Source organism: Chinchilla lanigera, unplaced genomic scaffold, assembly GCF_000276665.1.
Source record: "Chinchilla lanigera isolate Chin_1 unplaced genomic scaffold, ChiLan1.0 scaffold00077, whole genome shotgun sequence".
NCBI lineage: Eukaryota > Metazoa > Chordata > Mammalia > Rodentia > Chinchillidae > Chinchilla > Chinchilla lanigera.
The window spans coordinates 9966688-9990002 of NW_004955478.1; the positions used below are offsets into that span (position 1 = coordinate 9966688).

Genomic DNA, 23315 nt, shown 5'->3' on the forward strand with positions numbered 1-23315 from the left:
TTTTGGTCTTTGAGACAGGGCCTCACTATGCAGTTCAGGCTGGCTTTGAGCTCGCTTTGTAGCTCAGGCTGGTCTCAAACTTGGAATGATCCTCGTGCCTCAGCCTCCCAAGTGCTGGGATTACAGTGGTGTACCACCATGCCTGGCTTTTCCCTTGACTTTTAACTTCAACTAACAGAGATCAGAAAGTGATAAGAAGTTGACAGTTTAGGGAAACATCAAGAAAAGTGCCCTCGAGGCTGGACCTGGTGGTGCACACCTGTAATCCCAGTACTCGAGTCTGAGGCAGGAGGATCACTGAGTTTGAGGCCAGCCTCAGCGACAAAGTGGGTTCAAGGCCAGCCTGAATTTGCATAGGGAAATCCTGTCTCAAAAAGACCAGGAAAAAAAAAGAAGGAACGTGCACTCAGGACAGGTGCATGGTATATGCCCACAATCCCAGCCATTCAGGAGGGTAAAGCAGAAAGATTACAAGTTCAAAACCAGCCTGGGCAACTTGGCAAGACACTGTGTCAAAATAAAAGTAAAAGAGGTAGTAGGGTACTTGCCTAGCATGCACAAGCCCTGGGATTCAATCCCAGGTCCTAGAGGAAAAAAAGAGTGCTCTCATAACTTGCATAGAATTTACCTTATTTTCTGTACCAAAAATTGTCTTTATAATAAATGCTTTGAGGGGGTTATACCTTGTTTAACATATTATTTATCTTTGCAGCAAGACAGACCGGCTTGCCAAAGGATCAGAATGTTACCAAAAGAGCCTTAGTTTAAATCCTTTCCTCTGGTCTCCCTTTGAATCATTATGTGAAATAGGTAGGTGTGGGAAAGGAGCAGGGGAGGGTTCCATTTCCTTTTTTTTCCCCCATTAATTTCTGGAAACTCATGTAAATTACAATAAAAATATTTTTAAATAAATAATATTTTTACAAAGCTAAGGGACTATTGAAATCCAGAATAAGAAATAAATTAGAATCATATTATTGAGGAGTAATATCCCCTTCCATTACTCTACCCCAAAGATTAAATTTACTCCTCTCTGTATTCTGCCTAAAATACGTTGTGTTCTCTGGAATGAGTCATATTATATATATAATGCTAGCCAGAATTGTTTTCTGAATAAGAAATTAATAGAATTTCTAAATAAATCAGTAGAATACCTGGAGCAGAAACTTTTAGATGAATAAGACCTAGGCAGTGTTGAGAGAGAATGTCTGGATTCGATGTATATGCTCCAGGGTTTTAAAGTGCTTCGATCTTTAATGAATTTCAGTTCTCCAGCCACACCCTACCTTGCAAAAAATGCGATCTAGTTGTTTTCTGCTTTCAAATAAACACAGAACTCTACATTTCCCTGTAATTTATTATATTTAAAACTAGTATCTTTGTAATTTAATTTACTTCCTAAATTTACATCTTCATCTTAGAGGTTAACTCTTACGATAAGTTCATAAATGGCTTGGGCGTATATGAAAATGTGATGAGTAAAAGTAGAGAGAATTTTAAAACTCAAGCAAAAGCTTATTGTCACTTACGCGTAGTCAGGAAAAGATTACCCTTTGGAGCGCTGGTGAGGAACCTGTGCCACGTGTGCTGCAGCGGGCACGCTAAGCCCTCTCTGTCGGCACATGAACCGGGTCCCCCAACGGGCAAGTATTGGGTAACAGTTACGTTTTCTAAACTAGAACCTCAGTATTCAGGTTTAATTGCAGTGCTGGCACTGTGCAGTAAATAAGTGGGCTTGGGGTTGCAATTGGGGCACTTGGTCTCTGAAAGGAAAAGGTTCGCCATCACTACCTTAGAATCAAATACACTTTTTTTTGGTCTTCACAGGTGAAAAGCCAGATCCTGACCAAACATTTAAATTAACATCTATACAGAACTTTAGCAACTGTCTGCCCAACTCTTGTACAACACTAGTATCTAATCATAGTTTATCTCACAGACAGCCTGAGACCGTTCTAACGGAAACACCACAGGACACAATTGTAAGTGTATCTACTCTGAAAAGTACATTATGAAAACTAAAAAGAATGATTACATAGTAATAGATCATGGGTGACATGGTAGAAATTTTCTCTTTCAGGAATTGAACAGACTGAACTTAGAATCTTCCAATTCGAAGTATTCCTTGAATACAGATTCCTCAGTGTCTTATATTGATTCAGCTGTAATTTCACCAGATACTGTCCCTCTTGGAACAGGAACTTCTATATTATCTAAACAGGTTCAAAATAAACCAAAAACTGCTCGAAGTTTATTAGGAGGACCAGCTACCCTTAGCCCATTAACCCCAAGGTAAGATATATAAAAGATACTTTAAAGTGTGTTACAATATTAAGTGATCTTCTAGTGATGTATATGATTAATAATACAAATTAATATGAACAGCCTCTTGCTAAATCACTGGAAATAGAGGCATTCTGTTTCAGAAAATGAAGTAAAAATATCACAGCACAGTGCTAAAATTTTAATACTAAATATTGGAAAAAAATTTTGAACTCTTAAATATACCTTAGTTACCTACTATATGCATTAAAAGATGCTGCCTTTCAAAAAACAAAAAAACAAAAAAGCCAGGCATAGTGGCGTACGCCTGTAATCCCAGCACTCGGGAGGCTGAGGCAAGACGATCCTTGTGAGTTCAAGGCCAGCTTCAGCTACAAAGTGAGCTCAAGGTCAGCCTGAACTGCGTAGTGAGGTCCTATCTCAAAAAGACAAAAAACAGGCTGGGGATTTAGCTCAGCGGCAAAGCGCCTGCCTGGCAAGTGCAAAGTCGTGAGTTTGATTCCTGGTACCGGAAGAAAAAAAAAAGACAAAAAACAAAACAACAGAAAAAGATGCTACCTTTATGGCAGTACATCAGCAGATAGCAGTGAACCCCTGAAAATGTTGATGTGCTGTTGATTTAATTATTGCAACATTATTGTTAGAAGTACTCGTCTCTAAAACCTGAAGTATTGCCATCTATTGATACAGAATTAGCAGAGATATAGGTGTCTGTGTGTATTGTAAGATCCTATCCCAGAGGACACGTAAAAAGTCACCTGCTCGAATACATTCTGTGAATGAGGTCTTGGGGCCAAGGAGCTACTAAAATAGCATGCCCATGAGATTTCAGTGTCTGTAGATACCCTTGGATAATTATACTGATAATTACTAGATAATTACGCAGTGGTCTTCAGGGACATTGTCTCCGTAATTGTGTCTAAGTTCCAGAGTCCAGGAATTTGAAGTCACTCGATCCCTTGGGTCTTAGCTTTAAGCAGGCCACTGTTCTTCATTTCTAGCAAATTTCCTGAGGCCTGTAGCTCTTGCTCCGTTTAGTTCCTGGTTTCTTCATTTTTATTTTTAAACCTTAATCGTGGTGGGTGGGGTAGTCTACAGTCAGAGCTTATTTTTAACCTGCCCCCAGGCCCTCACTGCCCCAGACTGATTTGCCATTCTCTTCCTTTTAGACCTTCTAATTTAAGTATACTGCTGCTTTATATATGCCTTGATGACTTTTTGACACCTTGATTTCAACCTCTTCTCAGTTTTGGGATTTTGCCATTAGAAACCCCAACTCCTGGAGATGGATCGTATTTACAAAACTACACTAATACACCTTCTGTAATTGACGTGCCATCCACGGGAGCCCCTACAAAAAAGGTATTTTCCATGTAAAGTGCAATTTTGGTATTGGCTAGAGAAACATGTTTGCAATTCCAGTCTATAAGGGAATTAAATAATGTCTGTCATAGCTTTTACTAGTTGCTGTAAATAACTGTGTGCATAGGTTTTTGTTGTTTCAGGTACTAGGGATTTAACCCCGGGAGTGCTGAGCTATACTGTACAGTATCCTTTTTCTTTTTCTTTTTTTTTTTTTTTTTTTGTTTGAGAAAGGTTCTCATTTTGTTGCCCAGGCTGGGCTCAAAGTTGTGGTCCTCCCCCCTTACTCCCAAGTAGCTGGGTTACAAGTACATGCTACTATGCCTATCTGTTTTTGGGTTTATTGTGAGTTTTTTTCAACATCAAATGACCAAAGCTAGGGCTTAGTACGTAATGCTAGGCAGGCACTCTAGCACTGAGCTACACCCCTAGCCCTTGTTTTCTTAATAGTACTGATAATTAATATGAAAAGAATTTGCCCAGGTAAGCCAGATATTTCTTGGGTTTTTGTTGTTTTTTCCTTTTATTTTTTGAGATAGGGTCTCATCATGCAGCTCAGTTTGACTGTGAACTTGCTACTTAGGAATTTGAACTCAAGATCCTGTTGCCTCCCAAGTTCTGAGATTACAGACATGTGCCACCATGCCTGACCCCAGACATTTCTGATAAGATTTTTCTGCTGGATCCTCATTGATATGTAGTAAAAGTGAAAATATAGTATCCTTATTAATATGGCAATAGATTTCTCTCTTTTAATAATTTTTTTATATATATATGGCAGTAGAGACCAAAATGCCATTTGTAAAGCCTTGTCTATGATGCTGGATATCTTCTGCGCCAGTTAGATTATGTGTTTAAAATGTAAATTGCCATGCTTAATAGATGTTTAAGAAATGAGAACTATATTGATGTGGTGGTGCACTCCATAATCCCATCACTTGGGAGTCCGATGCAGGATTCAAGGCCAGATTGGGCTACATAATGAATTCAAGGCCAGCCTGCATTATAGGATGAGACCCTCTCCAAAACAAACAAAAAGAAAAAAATGGAAACTAAGTCATACTAAAACAGAAATAACATGTTGGCTTTTTACCGGCCTAGAAACGTGGTTTTTTAGTATTTTAGCCCTGAACATTGTGAGTCTGCAAAAATTCCCATCTTGGACAACTTCTTCGTAAATGGTATTGGGAACTCCAAGAGTAGTTATAAGTAACTGAAAAATTTATGAATGTTTTAAAACTGATCCTTTTAAAAGTTTAGAACTAAGCTACATGTAGTAGCACATACCTATAATCCCAGCACTGGGGATGCTGAGGGAGGAGAATCACTACAAATTTGAGACTAACCTGAATTGTGTAGTGAGAGACCCTGTCTGCATCAAAAAAAAAAAAAAAAAGCTGGGCATGGTGCACACCTGTAATCCCAGCACTTGGGAGGCTGAGGCAGAAGGATCACCAAAAATGCAAGACCAGCCAAAACTACATAGTGAGACCCTAATCTCAAAAACCGTTAAATAAATAGATAAATGTGGAGAACTGTCTTGTGTTGTAATGTTAGAGGAGTGAGCTATAATTGGAAGAACTGTCTTATTTCCATTATGAAGTGGAATGGTAACATGCTGAGTGAAGTAGATGAAAACCAAAAGAGCTGAAGCAGCCCAGAAACATGCAACGCTATGCAACGCAGCACAGGCTGGCCTGTAGCACTCAGACAGGAAAAGCCACCATCTCACCATCGGTGTGTGTTCTCTTCTTACCGTGTTAGAAGACAGCTCCAGAGAAGTTACAGGTGTAAGTCTGCAGCTGTCACGCTAGGTAGAGAGTGTAGTGTGTTGTTCGTTAATAAGTACAAATTGACTTTATCCCTTGGGTGAATATATGGGTCCCAATTTGGGAAGCAGGAGAAAAGTTTACCTATATAAAGTTTCATTTTAAAGTGGCACAAGATTAGACTGAACTATTTAGTGGATAGTCAGTCATAGGTGAAAATATATATCTGATGGCAGATATAAAACTGTCCTAGCATTCATTATGGGAGTCATGCATAGTAAGCGTCTCTCTTAGAGAAAAAGTAGGTAAGGAACACACGGTATACCTAATTTAAAAAACAGTACGAGAAGAAGCCAACAAATGAAGTGGGAAAATAAATAACGTAGTGTACTACTTCGGGAGTTTTTATTTTTTGGTTTTTGTTTTTGAGACAGGCTCTCACTGTGTAGTTTAGGTTGACCTTGAATTCATTATGTAGCCCAAGATGGCCTTGAACTCATGACAGTCCTCCTGCCTCAGCCTTTCAAGTGCTGGGATTACAGGTAAACACTACCATGCCCAGTGCATTATTTTGGAAGTTATACAGAATTTCAAAAAGAGGGGATAGCTATTGATATTTAATGCAGGAAAGACCAAAATAAGACCTTTATATCTGGTGGAATAGTAATTGTTAGCAAATGTTTATAATTCAGTTTGAGAATTATAATACATGATACAAGATGACTGTGCATTTAAAAAAAATTACCTAGTGGTTAAAAAGAACTCTTGCTATCATAGATCACTATTTTAAAATTAAGCAGTAAAAATCAATAGAAATAATAAATTGGAGAAGAGAAAAGAAACAAGCTGTTTTTTTATTCCAAGAGAACGAAAACCAGTTAATGAAAGATTGAAAACCTAAAAAAAGAAAACAGTAAAGAGCAGTATCCTTAGAATTTGGAAAATAATCAGATTTTTTTTTTAATCTAGTCTTGTGAAGTTCTGTAGAACTGTTTAGTGCCAAAGTATAAAATCTTACTGTCTTGTTTTTTGTGTATAGAAAGTTAAATTGCAGATCTTATTACATACTGAAAACATGTACTAATAAATATTTTAAAGAATAAATAAGTTATAAATCATGAGAATAGTATCTGTCTTACAAATGTGTAGCACTTAGCCCCAAATAGAACAGGTATGTGATAAATGGTGATAATCACAGTGAGATAAAAGGAGGAGCTTCTGAGAACTGTGAGCCTCTGTTTGAAACTAGAGTGAACAATGAAAGGTTAATAGAAAAGTAAAAATGCTGTCTAAAATGTGGAAGTTGATCATATTGATATAACAACAATAATGGCATAAATACTGTAAGGTTATTAACAGTTTGTACTTTAAAATAACAGCATAGCCGGGCATGGTGGCGCACGCCTGTAATCCCAGCACTTGGGAGGCTGAGGCAGGAGGATCGTTGTGAGTTTGAGACCAGCCTGGGCTACAAAGTGAGCTCAAGGCCAGCCTGAACTGCACAGTGAGACCCTGCCTCAAAAAGACAAAAAAAAACCAACCAGCATATGTGAGAACTCTTTCATTGGGAAAATGTAGGTAGGAACATCATGATGTCTTTTCTCATTTACAGTGTAATCTATATCACAAACCTTAGACTTTTTGTGTTTTACAGTCTGTTGCCAGAATCGGCCAAACTGGAACAAAGTCTGTCTTCTCTCAGAGTGGAAATAGCCGTGAGGTTACTCCAATTCTTGTTGCACAGACACAAAGTTCTGGCCCACAAACAAGGTATTTATGATGGGGTCATCGGTTGGTATTGCTGTACAATTTTCTTGCCATAAAATTTGGTTCTTATTTCTTCAGTTTAAGCAAGTATTGACTCAAAAGTTTTAGAGTAACGTCTATAAATTTTGAATATGCAAAATTTGAAATTTGTGACTTATTGAAAAGACTAGTGAAATTTTTAGTTGAGTCTTATAATGTAAATAAGACAGTAGTTAGCTAAAATAACCTTGTTTTTGAGACAGGGTCTAACTATGTAGTGCAGGCCTTAAACTCACAGAAATCTTTCTGCCTCATCCTCCCAAGCACTGGGATTACAGGTGTGTGCCACCACATAACTTTCTGGGCTGAGTATGCTGACACATGACTATAATCCTAGTGACAGAGGGGAAATGCTGTATGTCAGCTACGCCAAGTTCATGTACCTTGAAGTTGAAGGATGAATTCTAAACAACAATGGAGGTCAAGGAAGAGTAGGAAAATTTATTGGAGAAAAGGAATGGGGGATAGGAATAGCTCCTGAGAGACAGGAGGGGTGAGACATGGGTTGCCAAGGGGCCCACTTGTCAAAGGAAGTTTTTGTTTTTAAAGAGAAAAGAACAAAAACAAAGACATAAATGAAACAACACACAAAAAATAAAAACTATACAGAATTTCAAAACACGGTGATAGGAAATTAACAGTGGTAGTTGTTTTACATGTGATTATCTTCAAAGCAGATGTAGGCATGCAAGACTGATTAAACAAACATTAACTGTTCCTTTCAATAAACCAATAGAAATTAGTAGTACAGTTAGCTATCTTGTGTGTGTGTATATATATTTTCCCTTCATTCTTTCTTTTCTCTTTTCCCTCATCCCAGTTGTTCTTTCCTCTTTCAAAGGAAGTGTTAGAGCATAAAATCAAGTATAATATGGGTCAAAAATTATGATCAACCAATAAAATTGCTGCTATATGCGGAGTAGAAGAAGGTGGAGGAGACAAGAGGATCTCCGCGAGTCCGAGGCCTGCCCGGGCTACACAGTGAGACCCTGTCTCAGAAATACAAGGAAAAAGGGAAGTTTCAGGTTTCAGAGTTTAGATTTCAGGTTTTGAATTAGGAACAGTAGTGAGCCATAAAGTCTGATGCACAAATGTTACAAAATCCAAAAATCTGAAATCTCTCACTTCTGGTCCAGACCTTTTTGAGTAAAGTGTAGTCAGCTTGTACAAAGAATGAGGTGGCTTAAAACAAATTTTTTTTTACTCGTTTTTCTTTACTTTTTGCTTTTTTTCTACTACTCATATAGCAGCAATCTCTCGGTATTTTAAAGCCTGTAAATTTGAAATCAGGGTGTTGTTGGGGCCAGTGTTCCTCCAGAGCCTTTAGGGGAAGATCCTTCCATGCCGTTGCCAACGTCGATAACTAGACTTTCCTTGCCTTGTAACAGCCTAATTCAGCATCTACTTCTGTCTTCATATAGCTGGCTTTCCTGTGTCTCCATATCTAGATTTCCTTTTTTGTTTGTTCGATGTGTTTTGGGGTTTTTTTGTTTTGTTTTGTTTTTGTTTGGTTGGTTTTTGGTTTTTGAGACAAGGTCTCACTATATCATTCAGACTGGCCTTGAACATACTGTGTAGCCCGGAGAGGCTGCCAGTTCATGGTGAGATCCAAGAACCTCCTGCCTCAGCCTCCCCAATGCTGGGATTACAGACGTGTGCCACCATGGCCAGCTCCACTTGCCTTTTTTCAAGGATCATACTGGATTAGGACCAACTTTAATGACCTCATCTTAATTTCTTTGTATCTGTAAAGACCTTATTGCAGATAAAGTCAGATTCACAGGTACTGGGGATTAGGCCTTCTTTTTTTAACATACCCTTTTGTGAGTCTCAATTCAGTATTGTCTTACTGGCAGTTCAACATTGCCCTATTAGCAGTTGTGTTTTGTTATAAGGGGGTCCATAGAGCCTTTTTAAAATACAAAAAAAAAGTGTATTTTATATTTACCCACATATCTACTATTGTTCCTTTTTCTGTGGCTCCAAGTTTCAGTCTGGTATCAATTTTCTTCATTTCCAAGGACTCCTACTTTTTTGTTTCTCTTGTGGTTGCTGGGGATGGGACTCTGGGCCTTTGCTTCTGAGCCACATCCCAGCCTCAAAGGACCTTTTTTTAAGCATTTCTTACAGGCTGTGTCAGGAGGAAGTTTTGTTTTATCTTACGTTTGGAGATGGAGACTTGCAGTGTCACAGATTGGTCCCCAGCTCCTGTGCTCGGGCAAACCTCTTGCCTCAGCTCCCCAAGTAGCTGAGACTATACATGTATGTGTACATGAATCTCATCTTTATTTTTGAACAATGCCTTCACTGGGTGTAGAATTTCAAATTGACTTCATTCTTTAAAAAAGATACTGCTTTAATGTCTCCTGACTTTGTTTCTGACATTGCCTGTTGTTCTCAGTTTTGATCTTCTGTATGTAAGACTTTCCTCCAGCTGTTTTGAGATTTTATTCCTAATTTTAAGCAATTTAATTATGATGTTTTCTAGTGTGATTTTATTCCTGCTTGTGACCTTCAGCTTCATTGAGCTTCATGGATCTGTAGATTTATTGTTTTAACCAAATTTGGCTAAATATAGTCCTTGTTATTCCACCTGCTGCTGCTCCCTCCTTTTCTTCTCCTTCCTCTTCTTCATCTTTCCTCCCCTTCTCTTCGTCTTTCTTCTCTTCCCCTCTCCTGCTCTTCTTCTCCTTTGTCTTCCTCTTCTGTATCTTCCTTTTGGCCCTCTTCTTCCTCCTCCTCTTCTGTTTTTTATTTTAAGAGAAGGTCTTTCTAAAAACCTGTCCAAGTGGTATTAGATTCCTTTGGTTCTCAGTGAAATGAACCTTTGATACAGCTATTTGAATTTATAGGGAAATAATTTTTCCTGTTCTCATGGTATTTATTTGTGGACAGATGTCTTACATTTATGCAACCCATGTGCAACCATGTTCTATTTGTGTAGTTGTAAATGAGAGCTAAAGATAATTCATTTATAAATGTGACGGGTATGGGTCCAGACTTTTTTATGGATTAAGTGAAGATTCATGCTATACTATATCATGTATACTAACTTGAGTACTTTTTAAGTGCTGAGTTTCCATGGAGAGACAGGAAAGGGACTGACAGGCTCATCAGCTTCAGAGCACCTCCATGTTGGATGCTTTACTTTTTTCAGTACAAGGATAAACCCCCGAGGAGTTTCACCATGAGCTATATAGCCCTGGCTCTTTATTTTTATTTTGAGATAGGGTCTTGGTAAGTTGCCCAGACTGGCTTTGTGCTTATGATCCCCCTACCTCAGCCTCCTGAGTAGTTGGGGTTCCAGGTGTATACCTTCCTGTACCCACTTCCGACTGTATGTTGTGTAATCTGACTGAACTGAAAAAGTGGCTATCAGTCATAAACTGTGTAAAAAATAGATGTCTTCTTTTATGATTTCTGCTAGTACAACACCTCAGGTATTGAGTCCCACTATTACATCGCCCCCAAATGCACTGCCACGAAGAAGTTCACGACTTTTTACTAGTGACAGCTCTACGACTAAAGTAAGTGAAAAATTTCTGAATGTCACACTTACTTAATGCTTCCTGTGCTAAAATATCTGTTCATTGAGGCTTCTATCTCTAATAACTATAGACAGAGACTGAAGGCTCTGTATAATTTTTGTGCATTTTCTTAGTTCTTTGGTAAATATTATATAGCATTTCTCAACACTTGTCTTCTTCTTCTTCTTCTTCTTGTTTTTTTTTTTTTTTTTCCCCTGAGACAGGGTCTTGCTGTTCAGGCTGGCCTTGAACTCACTGTGGAGCCCAGGCCGGCCTCAAACTCACAGCAGTCCTCCTGCCTCAGCCTCCCGAGTGCTGGGATAACAGGCGTGCACAACCACACCCAGCTTTATAACATTTTTGAAATGACAAAACTACAATAGAGCACGAGTGGTTATTTAGAGAGAAGGTGGGAGAGGATGTGACTATTAAAGCACATCACAAAAAAAAAAAAAAAAGCACATCACAAACAATGTCTTCGGAGTAGCAGAACAGTCCAGTTTCCTGAGCGTGGTGGTTAATTTCACAGATCCCTTCGTGGGATAAAATTACACAGAAATGTACACACATATGCAAAAGAGTTCATATAAGACAAATCAAAATGAGATTTGGAGTTCAATTCATAGTATCACTGTATATTCCAGTTTTCTGGGTATAGTGATATGGTTATATCACGTTATTGATGTGGAAAGAATAAATGGTGATTCTGTGCTTTCTTTCCATCTTTGGAATTACTTCCTAAGTTTACAGTAGAAGGCCTCATTGTGCCATGTTAAATCTTAGTTCGTTCAGAGACACGATGGATGCTTGTTACGACACATCAGCCTCATGATTTACCATCTATACTGCTCTAAAACACTTAATACTGCACGTGTTTTCATTTTAAAATAAGTGAAAAGAGCAATACTTAATGCAGATTCACCTTTGGTTAATACATCTGTTCAGAATTGTTGCATTTAAAATTAAATGAATTTTTTTTTTTTAAATTTTAAAAATGATAAAACAACAATGAAGACAAAATCAAAACAACACAAAAGCAACAAAAATGATGCATGACCTCAAAACAAAATGGTAGCAATTTACAGTGGTTGCTACGTTACATACTGACTGTTCCGTGAAGTTGCTCATCCACTAAACAAAGAATGTAAGATTGATCAAACAGTCAAAGACGGTAACAAGTAAAAACAAAACAAAACAAAACAAAACAAAAAAACTACAACATTGGAAATGATGCCAGGCTTCACCACACAAGATGGTAGGAGTTCAACAATGGTTCTTCCACTGCATTTTCTTTTCAGATCAGTCATCCCGATTACCAAATTCAAGCATGCAAAATTGGTCAGGAAAAAAGAAAACTTTAAGCATTGACTGTTCCTTTCAATAAACCACAAACATCAGCAGTACACCTATCCCAGCTCTCCTTGTATATACATATAAACTTCTTCATTTAAAAAACACCAAAATAACAAAAATACATACACAAAACAACATGGAGAGGAATGAAAATTATACACAATTTCAAAACATGGTGATAGGATATTAACAATGGTTGTTATATTACATAATGTCATCTTCAAAAATGGATGCACAGATAACCAGTTGTAGGCATGCAAAATTGATCAAACAATTGCAGATTAACAGTTCCTGTCAATAAACCAACAGATGAAAATTAAATGAATTTGAAGACCTTTATTTTTATAAAATTTCTTCTGAGAAAAATACAAATTAGTCACATTAAACATTTATGTCTAATAGTTGAAAAGGAATTGAGGGAAAAGTCTAAAATACATGAATATAACATGTGGAATTTTATTACCTTTTACAGGAGAATAGCAAAAAATTAAAGATGAAGTTTCCACCTAAAATCCCAAACAGAAAAACAAAAGGTAAAACTAACAAAGGAGGAATAACTCAGCCTAACATAAATGATAGCCTGGAAATTACAAAATTGGACTCTTCCATCATTTCAGAAGGGAAAATATCTACAATCACACCTCAGATCCAGGCTTTTAATCTGCAGAAAGCAGCGGCAGGTCTGTTTTAAATGCTTGATATCATTTTTATATTTTATTTTATATGATTTTATTATACACTTATTTTAAGTGAATTTCTTAATGTTGTTTACATTGCCTTCATTGTTTTCTAGACAGATACTAGAATTTTTAACAGATTAGTTTGTAATTAGCCTTTCTAGAAAACCAGGTTTTTGCTGTTGTTTCTCTCCTTTGGTTACTGTATTGTTTTCTCCTAGAAGGTTTGATGACCCTTCTTCGTGAAATGGGGAAAGGTTATTTAGCATTGTGTTCATACAACTGCAAAGAAGCTATAAATATTTTGAGCCACCTACCTTCTCACCACTACAATACTGGCTGGGTATTGTGCCAAATCGGAAGAGCCTATTTTGAACTTTCAGAATACATGCAAGTAAGTAAAGAAACAGTTACGTATACCAGTCTAGAAATGATTTAATTCAGAGGCTTATGCTTGAGAAGACTAGAGCTAAGAGGTCAACAGTTATTATATAATGCTCATACAATTATTTTCTCAGTATTTGTGATTAATAAATAAAATTTTTTCATGAAGAGACGAGTAATTTAAATTTTTTTGTGCTTTTTTGAAATAGATTTGTAGAGAACAAACTCACCAATACAGTCTTAAGTGGAATACCTTATATCCTAGTGAGTTGGGTCTGAAGATAACGTATTTTGAACGTATAATCTAAACTATTTCTACAATACACAGGGGCTGGAGTAGAGTGCTACTCAGTGGTAGAGTGCTTGTCTAACGTGTGAGGCTCTGAGTTCAATTCCCAGCACCTCAAAAAAGGTTACAGTCTACAGTATACAGAATTACTTAACCAAGATGAATTTTTGGTATTAATACATTTTATAAACTTGAATGTTATGAAGAAGTTTGTATTTAATTGAGGATTTTATATCTTTATCATTAGGCTTTATCCTTTTAATTTTAATTAAAATTGTTGGTTTATCTGCTTATATGAGAAAACGATGACTAACCTACAAAGAATATTCTAATTTTCAACTTAAATTACTTCCTCCTAGTTTTCCTTCCCAAAACATTCTCTCACCTCCACCTTCTCCTAAAGTTTTAAAAAAAAAAAAAAAAGACTTTAGGAAAATTTCTAATTTCTAGTATGGATTATTTAAATTTGACAGGGTTTCTAATTTATCTAAATTATCTATTTTCTTCTCGGAAAAACACTAGTATGGATTTAATTTCTAATTTCTAGTATGGATTATTTAAATTTGACAGGGTTCCTTTTCTCTCTGTTTACTTGGAGTTTGTTTATTCAGAGGGTATTGCAGGACATGTTATGTCCTAGACCAGTGGAGGCATATGGCTGACAGCACACATGCTACAGCTGGCTGCTTGTTGCCATTGAAAGTTCTATAACGTTCACCATGACTGTCCTAGATTCTTCTACAATCTCTAATACAGCTAGGCACAAATTTCTCTCCTCTGTGCAGCATACTACATTCCACAAAGAAATGAATGGTAAGCCGGCAGATGTGTAAGGATAGGTAGCAGTAAATCACATGGAAAAAGAAATGAACTGTGGTAAGGGACAGTAAAAGAGTGATGCTGTTTTTGTTACTTTGTTTTTAATGTGCTTGGAGAAGGACGGTCACTCTTTCATGAACTGTAGAAAGACACAAGGGAGTAAGTGTAGTATGGTATTAAACATCTATAATCATAGTGCTCTGGGAGGCTGAGGCAGGAGAATGGCAAGTTCAAGCCCAGCCTGGACAACTTAGCAAGACTATACCAAACAAAATAAAAAAGACTAGGGAATATAGCTTAGTGTGAAGGCCCTGAGTTCAACTAATTACACACATGCACACACGACATGGGGGGAAGTGTTTTTCCGAGAAGAAAATAGATGTTGAGTATATCTGCAGTATTCGTGTGATTTTGTATAGTGCTAAAAAAGTGATGATAGCCAGAAAGCTTTGTTTATCGCTAGAAGACATGTGTTAAGAACAAAAATGTTTACTGGTACACTGTGTGTACAGAACTGCAGAAGCTGTGTTTGGGAACCTTTTTCAAAATTACTTCTGGTTTATATTTTCAGAGGTACTTTGAAATACATGAATTCTATTGTTTACCCTGTTATACGGTGGTGACCCAAATAATACTATATGGCTATTCCTTAGAAACAAATTATCAGTTTTATAAACATCCTTTTAAAATATTTCTGTCTTTATTAAGAATAGTGTAGACCCAGGTGTGGTGGCGCCTGCCTGTAATCCTAGCACTTGGGAGGCTGAGGCAGGAGGATCACTGTAAATTTGAGGCCAGCCTGGGCTAAGAGTATGTTCAAGGCCAGCCTGAACTGCATAACAAAACCCTGTCTCAAAAAAGCAAAAACAACAGCAGAAATACAAGTTTACAGTTGAAGAGAGATCTTAGTTGGGTCAAGTGCCCATGAGGGTACTTGGTAAATGGAACTATAATTCTGGCAGGTGCAATATTGGTGGTTGTGTTCTGTGCTGAACATGTCAGAGGATTGCAACTATTTTGTTTCTTCCCTAAAATTTGTAACTCAACCTCTTGGTAAGTCATTGGAAAAGTAGATTTTGTGCTACAGAGCTCAGTTTTGTAAAATCTTTCCTGGAAAAATTCTGTAAAGCTATAATTAAAGCTTCAAAATGTGATATTTTTGGTTTGTTGTTGTTGTTTCCTTTGTTTTAACCACATAGTCCAGACTGGCCTTGTGTTTGCTAAATTGTCCAAGCTGACCTCAGACTCACTGAGTTGCCCACGCTGACGTCAAAGTTGCCGTCCTCCTCCTGCCTCAGCCTCCTCCTGAGTGTTGGGATTATAGGCATGCACCATCATGGCCAGTGAAAATCGGTTTTTGAGAAGAAAGTATCATATTTATTTCTTTCAAAGTATCATTTTGATAGAAACTTAAATTTCCAGAGCTCGTGTTCCCTTTTTTTTTCCCTTCTTTCTCTTTTATGATGCTGAGGATTGAACCTAGGGCCTACCAGCCACTTCACCACCACTGAACTGTATCTCCAGCCCCAGAGTTCACGTTCTTACCGTGATGACATCAATATTTGCACTGTCACAGGAGGTGCTCATTTTGTTCTTGTATTTTTACCGAGTCACGTAAAAAACTGAAATAGAGGATAGCGTTTAGGTCCTGCGCAGACAGTGACCAATACCCTCTCTGTATGCATGTGAAGTGTACCAACTGCTTTTCTTTTACTAGTTTTTTGTGTTTTAGGCTGAAAGAATATTCTCAGAAGTTAGAAGGATTGAGAATTACAGAGTTGAAGGCATGGAGATCTACTCTACAACACTTTGGCATCTTCAAAAAGATGTTGCTTTATCAGTTCTTTCAAAAGACTTAACAGACATGGATAAAAATTCACCAGAGGTATATTAAAAAAACACTGTGCTTGCTTAGTAACCTTTCAGTCCACCCTTGCCAAACATAAATGAGCCAAATGTAACATGCATCTTTAATGACAGGTATGTTGTTTGGTAATTATGACATTATGCAAAAGAGCAGAGAGTATAATTACACAGACTCAGACAGCTATGACATCACTGGGTGATCCAGGCCTACGCGATCTGTTAACTGGAAACATCAGGACTGTTCGGACACACTGAGTATCACCTACACTTTTCTTCCTGGGCAAGAACTCGGAAGAAGAGAAAGTCCTAGGATACATGGTCCAGATTCACAAATAAAAAATGAAAAAGCAGATACTTCATTCAAGATCAATCAAGATTTGAATATTAAAATTTTCATTACCAAGATTAGAATTCATTAAGCAGAAGTTACAAAGCTTAAAAGAAGTGCTGATTTTACATTAAAGTAAATGAGTAGTTTTGTTTTTTTTTTTTGAGACAGGATCTCACCAGTGCATAGTTCAGCCTGGCTTTGAACTCACTATGTAACCCAGACTGGTCTTGATCTCGCAGGGATCCTCCTGCCTTGCCTCAGCCTCTTGAGCACCAGGATTATAGGTGTACGCTACCAGCCCAGCATAAATTAGTAATTGTACTTGCCATTGTAAGTGATAAGTACAATTAATTCCCATACTCGCATTTTGTGAGAACAGTATTTCACGAAGTCTCAAGAACATTTAGTGACGCTGGATGTGGTGGCACAGAACTGTAACCTCAACACTGTGGGACACTAAAGCAGGAAGGTCACAAGTTCAGCCCCAACCCAGGTGATTCAGCAAGACCCTCTCAGAAAAATTCAGAAGAGCTGTCATGTTCGGTGTAGGCCCTGTGTCCAGTCTCCAATACCCCCCACACCAGTGACTGGGGGTACAAGTTAAAGTTCAGCAGTGGAGTGTTTGCCCAGCATGCGTGAGCCCCTAGATTCTAGCCCCAGTACAGTTTGGGGCATTTTTTGGGAGTGTTGTTGTTTGTTGTTTTGTGGCAGTGCTGGGGAGTGAACACAGGACTTCATTCTTGCTAGGCAAGAGCTGTACCACTGAGCCACACCCCACACACACCCCCCGTACAGTTTTTTAAAAGGAATTTTTAGTGATTTTTTTGTAATATGTTGAAAGTTCACATTAAATACAATCAATTTTTACTATTCACAGTAATTTCGTGGTTACTGTGAACACTATTCAATACTGAACCATTTTTCTTAGAGAAATATGTGTGTATACAAATATCACACAGATGATAACCTTAGATCTTAAAAACAGCTCGTCCTGGCTAGACATGGTGGTGCATGCCTGTAATCCGAGCACTTGGGAGGCTGAGGCATGAGAATCTTCGAAAGTTCAAGGCCGACCTCAACTACATACTAAGTTCATGGTCAGCCTGAACTATGTAATGAGACCCTGTCGCCAGAACAACTACCAAACAAAAAGAAAAGCATCCTGGTAGATTTTAGTATCTTTGTTTTACAAGAGAGAAAATGAGATTTAGAAGTATTAAGGTGACTTGCCTAAGGCCACCCTACTAAGAGGTGCCTGTGGTAGGATTCCAACTCTTAACTGTCCTCAGAGCACACGTACACACACACACACACACACACACACACACAGAATCTCTGGCCCCAGGTCATCCTTATTAGACCTGGGAACCCCCTTGTTCAGCCTCAAGTTGAAAATGTGCCTATTGAGCAACTCAAATGTTGAATTTATAAATGGTCAGAAAAGCATTGCAAGTATTAGTTTTTTGTTTGCTTTTTTTTTTTTTTTAGCATGTAAGCAGATTTACAAACACAAAATCCATGAATAATGAGCATGGGTGTTTACTAAAGGTGTTCAGTTTGTGTCTTTCTATTTTAAGTGAAGTCTGAGGCTTGGTTTTAATCATAAATTTGATTTTGTTAGAAAAGATACGTTTTTGCCAGACGTGATAGCGCACACCCGTAATCCCAGCACTGGAGAGGCTGAGGCAGAAGGATTGCTATGAGTTTGAGGCCAGCCTGGGCTACATGGTGAGTCCAGACCAGCCTGAACTGCATAGCCAGACCCTGTTTTTTTTGTGTTTTTTGTTTTTCGTTCTTACAAAGGGGGGATATATACATTTTTAATCATTTATTTTTTGTTTCTATCTCTTTAAGGCCTGGTGTGCTGCAGGGAACTGTTTCAGTCTACAACGTGAACATGATATCGCAATTAAATTCTTCCAGAGAGCTATCCAGGTTGACCCAAATTATGCTTATGCCTATACCCTATTAGGGCATGAGTTCGTGTTAACTGAAGAACTAGACAAAGCATTAGCTTGTTTTCGAAATGCCATCAGAGTAAATCCTAGACATTATAATGCATGGTAAGTGAAATGTCTCCTCATTGGCTCATTTTAATAATCTAACAAGAAAATTTCAGAGTACCGTTGTATATTTTTGATTTGTCTGTGTATCCCTCTTAATGCGTTATATCTCATTTCAAAATAGTACATTGCTGGAAAGATGGCAAAAACTCAAGGGGAAAAGCTAGTTTTTGCTGACAGACAAAACAGTCAAGTCTGCCTATACTGCCTCCTCCTCAGACAGATAGAACAACTCGGTGATATTTTAAGAACTCACTTCTTAAAATGATACATACGTATATGTACCACTTCCCCAAGATGAATATAATCATTATGTGTCACACATATACACTAATTAAGAAAAAACAGAACCATGTGTGCTGGCACATGCCCATCATCCCAGGACTCAGGAGGCTGAGGGAGAAGGATCACTGCGAGTTCGAGGCCAGCCTGGGCTACGTAAGTGAGAGAGAGCCTGTCTGAAAACAGCCAAAGCAAAAAGAAAAACAGGGCTTAGATTTGATGTATTAAATACCATCTTTTTTTCTCCTTTCAGTCTTTCTCTTTCTTTCAGACTGAATTACAAGTTAGTTTTAAAAGAAGAACTCAGTTCTTAATAGATGTGCCTTTTTAAATGTGTGGGGTCTATTCTGCTATTTTGCGGTAGTCAAATGCTTTTTTTTGAGACAGGTCTTGGCACATGTAGTCCACGCTGGCCTCAAACTCAAAACTCCTGCCGCAGTCTTCCAAGTCCTGGGATGCACCACCCCGCTGGTGTGCACCACCCCGCTCAGTAATGAATTCCTAAGAGCTCTGCCGCATCGAGAATTGTGTTAGGCCAGGCTCTACTGTGTGCACCTGTATCCCAGCTTCTTGGGAGGCGGAGGAAGGGTTGTAATTTAGAGACCAGCCTAGCAGCTTAGTACAATCCTGTCTTAAAATGTAAAAAATAAATAAATGAAAAACTTAGGTTATAGGGAGAAAACTTTTATAAGGAGGACTATTTAGACTGGGAAGCTTTTACTGGGAAGAATTTAAATGCTGAAGTATTTGGATAACATTAGGATAAACACCAGCAAATTTATTATTCTAATTCAAAAATCAACAGCCTTTTATTATTTCTAACTTCACTCTCATTAGCACAGTCTATATACCTTTTCTTCACATGTAGCACCACTGTAATGATTAACAAAGCCACTCAAATACAATTTTTTTCCATATCCATTTGGTGCTTATTCCTTATTTATTTATGGCCGATAGAGATCTTTTTACATAACTGTACACACTGCATACAGTGGACATTTTGGAACTTCATGAGAATTGCCTATGTACTCACCTGTTACACTATTATATAACCTTTAGCAGTTACAATGTTGTAGTTTATAAACATAGAACATGCTTTTTATGTACGAAGTGAGAGGAAGGAAAGCGTAGATGGGTACCATTATGTATCATATAATTACAATAATACATATGTATTGTATATGTGTATATATTTGGACAAAGAATATGAACAGAGCATTGTTAGGAGTTAAGGGTTTAGAGTTATAAACTGCTTGCTAGAATCCCTATTGGCCATATAACTTTAACCAACTTATATAACTTTGCTGAGCCTCAGTTTCCTAAGTTGAAAGTGGGGATAACAGAACCTATCTTCTTGATTCTTTCTAGGATTACATGAAATAGGTCACATTAAAAATTTAGCCAAAAAAATAAAAAAGAATTTAACACAGCCAAGGATAGTGGTACACACTGTAATCCCAACTACTCAGGAGGCTGAGGCAGGAGGACCACTGGAGCCCAAGCGTTGAAGACTGGGCAACATAGCAAGACTATCTCCAAATAAAGAATTCAGCGAAGTTCTTGACGCACACATTGTAATCACTTAGTAGAAATTAGATACTAAGTCTGACGTGTGGAAGTAGTTTAAGGATGCGGTTTCTTTTTTCTTCCATTCTCATAGTTTTGTTTGATTAATTTGCCTTACTGTCTTTATTTACAACAATGTCTCTTCTAAAATGGCTTAGTAAAAAATAGTCTTTTAATAATTTTTACCATGACTGATACTTTTTGCCTCCTGTAGGAGACCCCAGTATTTTTGACTGGCTTATTAAAATACCATGCATATTCCATTATCAGCAGCTATACTAGCAGCTATAAGTTCTAAATTTAATAATATACTGAATTTTATACTTTCAGGTATGGTTTAGGAATGATTTATTATAAACAAGAAAAATTCAGCCTTGCAGAAATGCACTTCCAAAAAGCACTTGATATCAACCCTCAAAGTTCAGTCTTACTTTGCCACATTGGAGTAGTAAGTAACTTTTTAAATTACTGATCTGTTGTCTCCCTTTAAAAATGCATTTGTAGCTGGGCACGATGGCACACACCTGTAACCCCAGCACTTGGGAGGCTGAGGCTGAGGTACAAGTTTGAGGCCAGCTTGGGCTACATAGTGAGTTCAAGGTCAGCCTGAACTGTAGAGAGACCCTGTCTCAAAAACCAAAATAAAGTAAATATATTTGTTGCTTGACTTAATTGCTATAGTGAAAATCAGGGTTTTGTTTCTGTTATTGAAACAGTATTCCAAGAGTCTTTCACAGTCTAAAACTTCTTTTTTGGCTTAGCATAAAGAAGTATTACTGGTGTGTTCCTATTGCTTGGGCATGTCATTTAGCTTTCAGAACTTCTGTTTTGTCTACGGCCATACCACCCTGAACGCACCAGATCCCGTCTGATCTCAGAAGCTAATAAGCAGGGTCGGACCTGGTTAGTACTTGGATGGGCAGAACTTCTGTTTTATGAATGATAAGTAATAGCCACCTTGCCTATCTCATAGGGTTGTTACATGACTCAAATGGGATTTGGGGTGACAGCTGAACCTTAGGCCCCCTCCTGCTAAAAGAGCACTGTACCACTGAGTCCCAGCCCCCGCCCTAGCCCTTGCTGCTGTTTTTTAAAGAAGTTCCTAAAATAAGTGAAAATACCTTTGTTCTGAGTGACACAGGATTCATAAACAGGTTCTTTGACAGAGTTTTGAAAAACCTAATATTTACAGGACCATAATAAGCCTGTTGAAATGTGTTATCTGTCTAAATGATTGACCTTTTTCTTGTGAAGGAAAGACCAAGTTTTGCTTGTTTTTTAGATTTAAAGTAACCAAAAATACCTGCTTTAAAGATAGAATCATGGGCCAGTTGTGGTGGCACACTCCTATAATCCCAGCACCAGAGAGGCTAAGGCAGGAGGATCACCATGAGTTTCAGTCCTGCCTGAACTACATAGCGAGTCCAGGACAGCCTGAACTACATAACAAGACCATGTATCAAAAAAAAAGATACAATTGTGATTATCATTATGGACACATAATGGTGGGTTGGTAGCCTGAGCACCTAGGTTTTCATTCCAAACAAGATTATTTAGTATCTCTGGACTTCAGTGTTCTTATTGGAAATGACTTAATCTTTTAATCATTTGATAATTAATTGCAAAGTCAACTTAATCCAGTAGATAATCCAATCAGGCCATACAACTTCTTAATAGTTTTGTTATCTTTATATTGTAAGTCACATTATTATATTTAGTTCTCACCTTTATGTATAAATATAAAGAGAAGCATTAATAAGATCTTTATTTCTTACAGGTTCAGCATGCACTGAAAAAATCTGAGAAGGCTTTGGATACCCTAAACAAAGCCATTGTTATTGATCCCAAAAACCCCCTGTGCAAATTTCACAGAGCCTCAGTTTTATTTGCAAATGAAAAATACAAGGTAAGGTATATATCTCAGTTGTCTTCCACACTGTGTTTAATATATGCGCTGCCTAAGTGAGCACTCCACACTGTGTTGTTTGAATTGTGTCCCTTTTTTAATAACTAACAATTACTTGTACTTTTAATTTTTGATCTGAGACAGTTCATTTTCTCCATTTTCAAAAGCTGTTAATTTCATTTTGTTTTGTGATTTATTCATGAAATACAAGAAAGATGGGTGTGTACGTATCTTGAAGTATGTGGTTATCTCTTGTAAAGACTCCGTATATAGAAACACAGAGTTATTTTAAAGTTAAGATCTGAACCGTTCTCTTAGGACCAAAATAAGTGAATAGGGGGCAAATGAATGTGTGTGTATTCAAAAAATATTTATTGAGCTGTAGGTGTAGTTCAGTGGTAGAGGGCTTGCCAAGCATGTGCAAGGCCCTGGGTTCGCTCCCCACCAACAAAAAAAAGGGAAAAAAATTTTCTTGAGGACCTAATGTGTCAGGCGCCAGGAATATAGTGGCCATGTGATCTCATTTCTTGCCATGGAGGAGCTTAGCATATATCACTCCTCAAGAGGGAGAACAGCCACTGAGCAAATAACCAGAAAAATAATACAGATATTCTGTGTTGAGCTCATGTAGTGAGTTATGAGAGTTTGTAATCAGGAGAATAGATGTACTCTGGTTTTTTCCTTTACTCTTTTAAGTATATATCTAGCTTGATAAGAATATTGAAAAAAGAATATAAGGAAAACTGAATAAGAAAAAAGAGACAGTAACATGGGATTTTCTTATAATTTATTTAGTAATAAACTATGAATCCAAAATTTATTATTTAAATTTCAGGTTTCTGCCAGGTGTGGTAGCTCACGCCTGTAATCCCAGCACTCAGGAGGCTGAGACAGGAGAATCACTTAGAGTTCAAGGCCAGCCTGGGCTACAAAGTGAGTTCAAGGCCAGCCTGAACTGCATAGTGATACCCTGTCTCAAAAAGAAAAAAAATTTCAGGTTTCTGTCTTAAAAAACCAACCCCTAACAAAAAA

At 37.7% G+C, this 23315-nt stretch overlaps 1 protein-coding gene across 6 annotated transcripts in view; it reads left to right on the plus strand.

The window, feature by feature from the left end:
* The window catches only part of Cdc27 (cell division cycle 27), a 74150-nt gene that overhangs the window by 38817 nt on the left and 12018 nt on the right, over nucleotides 1–23315 (plus strand). For 3 of the 6 annotated variants that reach the window (XM_013503141.1, XM_005402251.2, XM_005402253.2), the window contains exons 5-16: nucleotides 713–810; nucleotides 1828–1982; nucleotides 2081–2292; nucleotides 3531–3645; nucleotides 7069–7184; nucleotides 10648–10747; nucleotides 12573–12780; nucleotides 12999–13171; nucleotides 16002–16154; nucleotides 18321–18529; nucleotides 20708–20825; nucleotides 22155–22283. In XM_013503141.1, the coding sequence (XP_013358595.1) occupies nucleotides 713–810; nucleotides 1828–1982; nucleotides 2081–2292; nucleotides 3531–3645; nucleotides 7069–7184; nucleotides 10648–10747; nucleotides 12573–12780; nucleotides 12999–13171; nucleotides 16002–16154; nucleotides 18321–18529; nucleotides 20708–20825; nucleotides 22155–22283 (1786 nt within the window). The remainder of the gene's footprint in view (nucleotides 1–712; nucleotides 811–1827; nucleotides 1983–2080; nucleotides 2293–3530; nucleotides 3646–7068; nucleotides 7185–10647; nucleotides 10748–12572; nucleotides 12781–12998; nucleotides 13172–16001; nucleotides 16155–18320; nucleotides 18530–20707; nucleotides 20826–22154; nucleotides 22284–23315) is intronic. The other 3 variants (XM_013503142.1, XM_005402252.2, XM_013503143.1) reach the window with 2 other exon arrangements.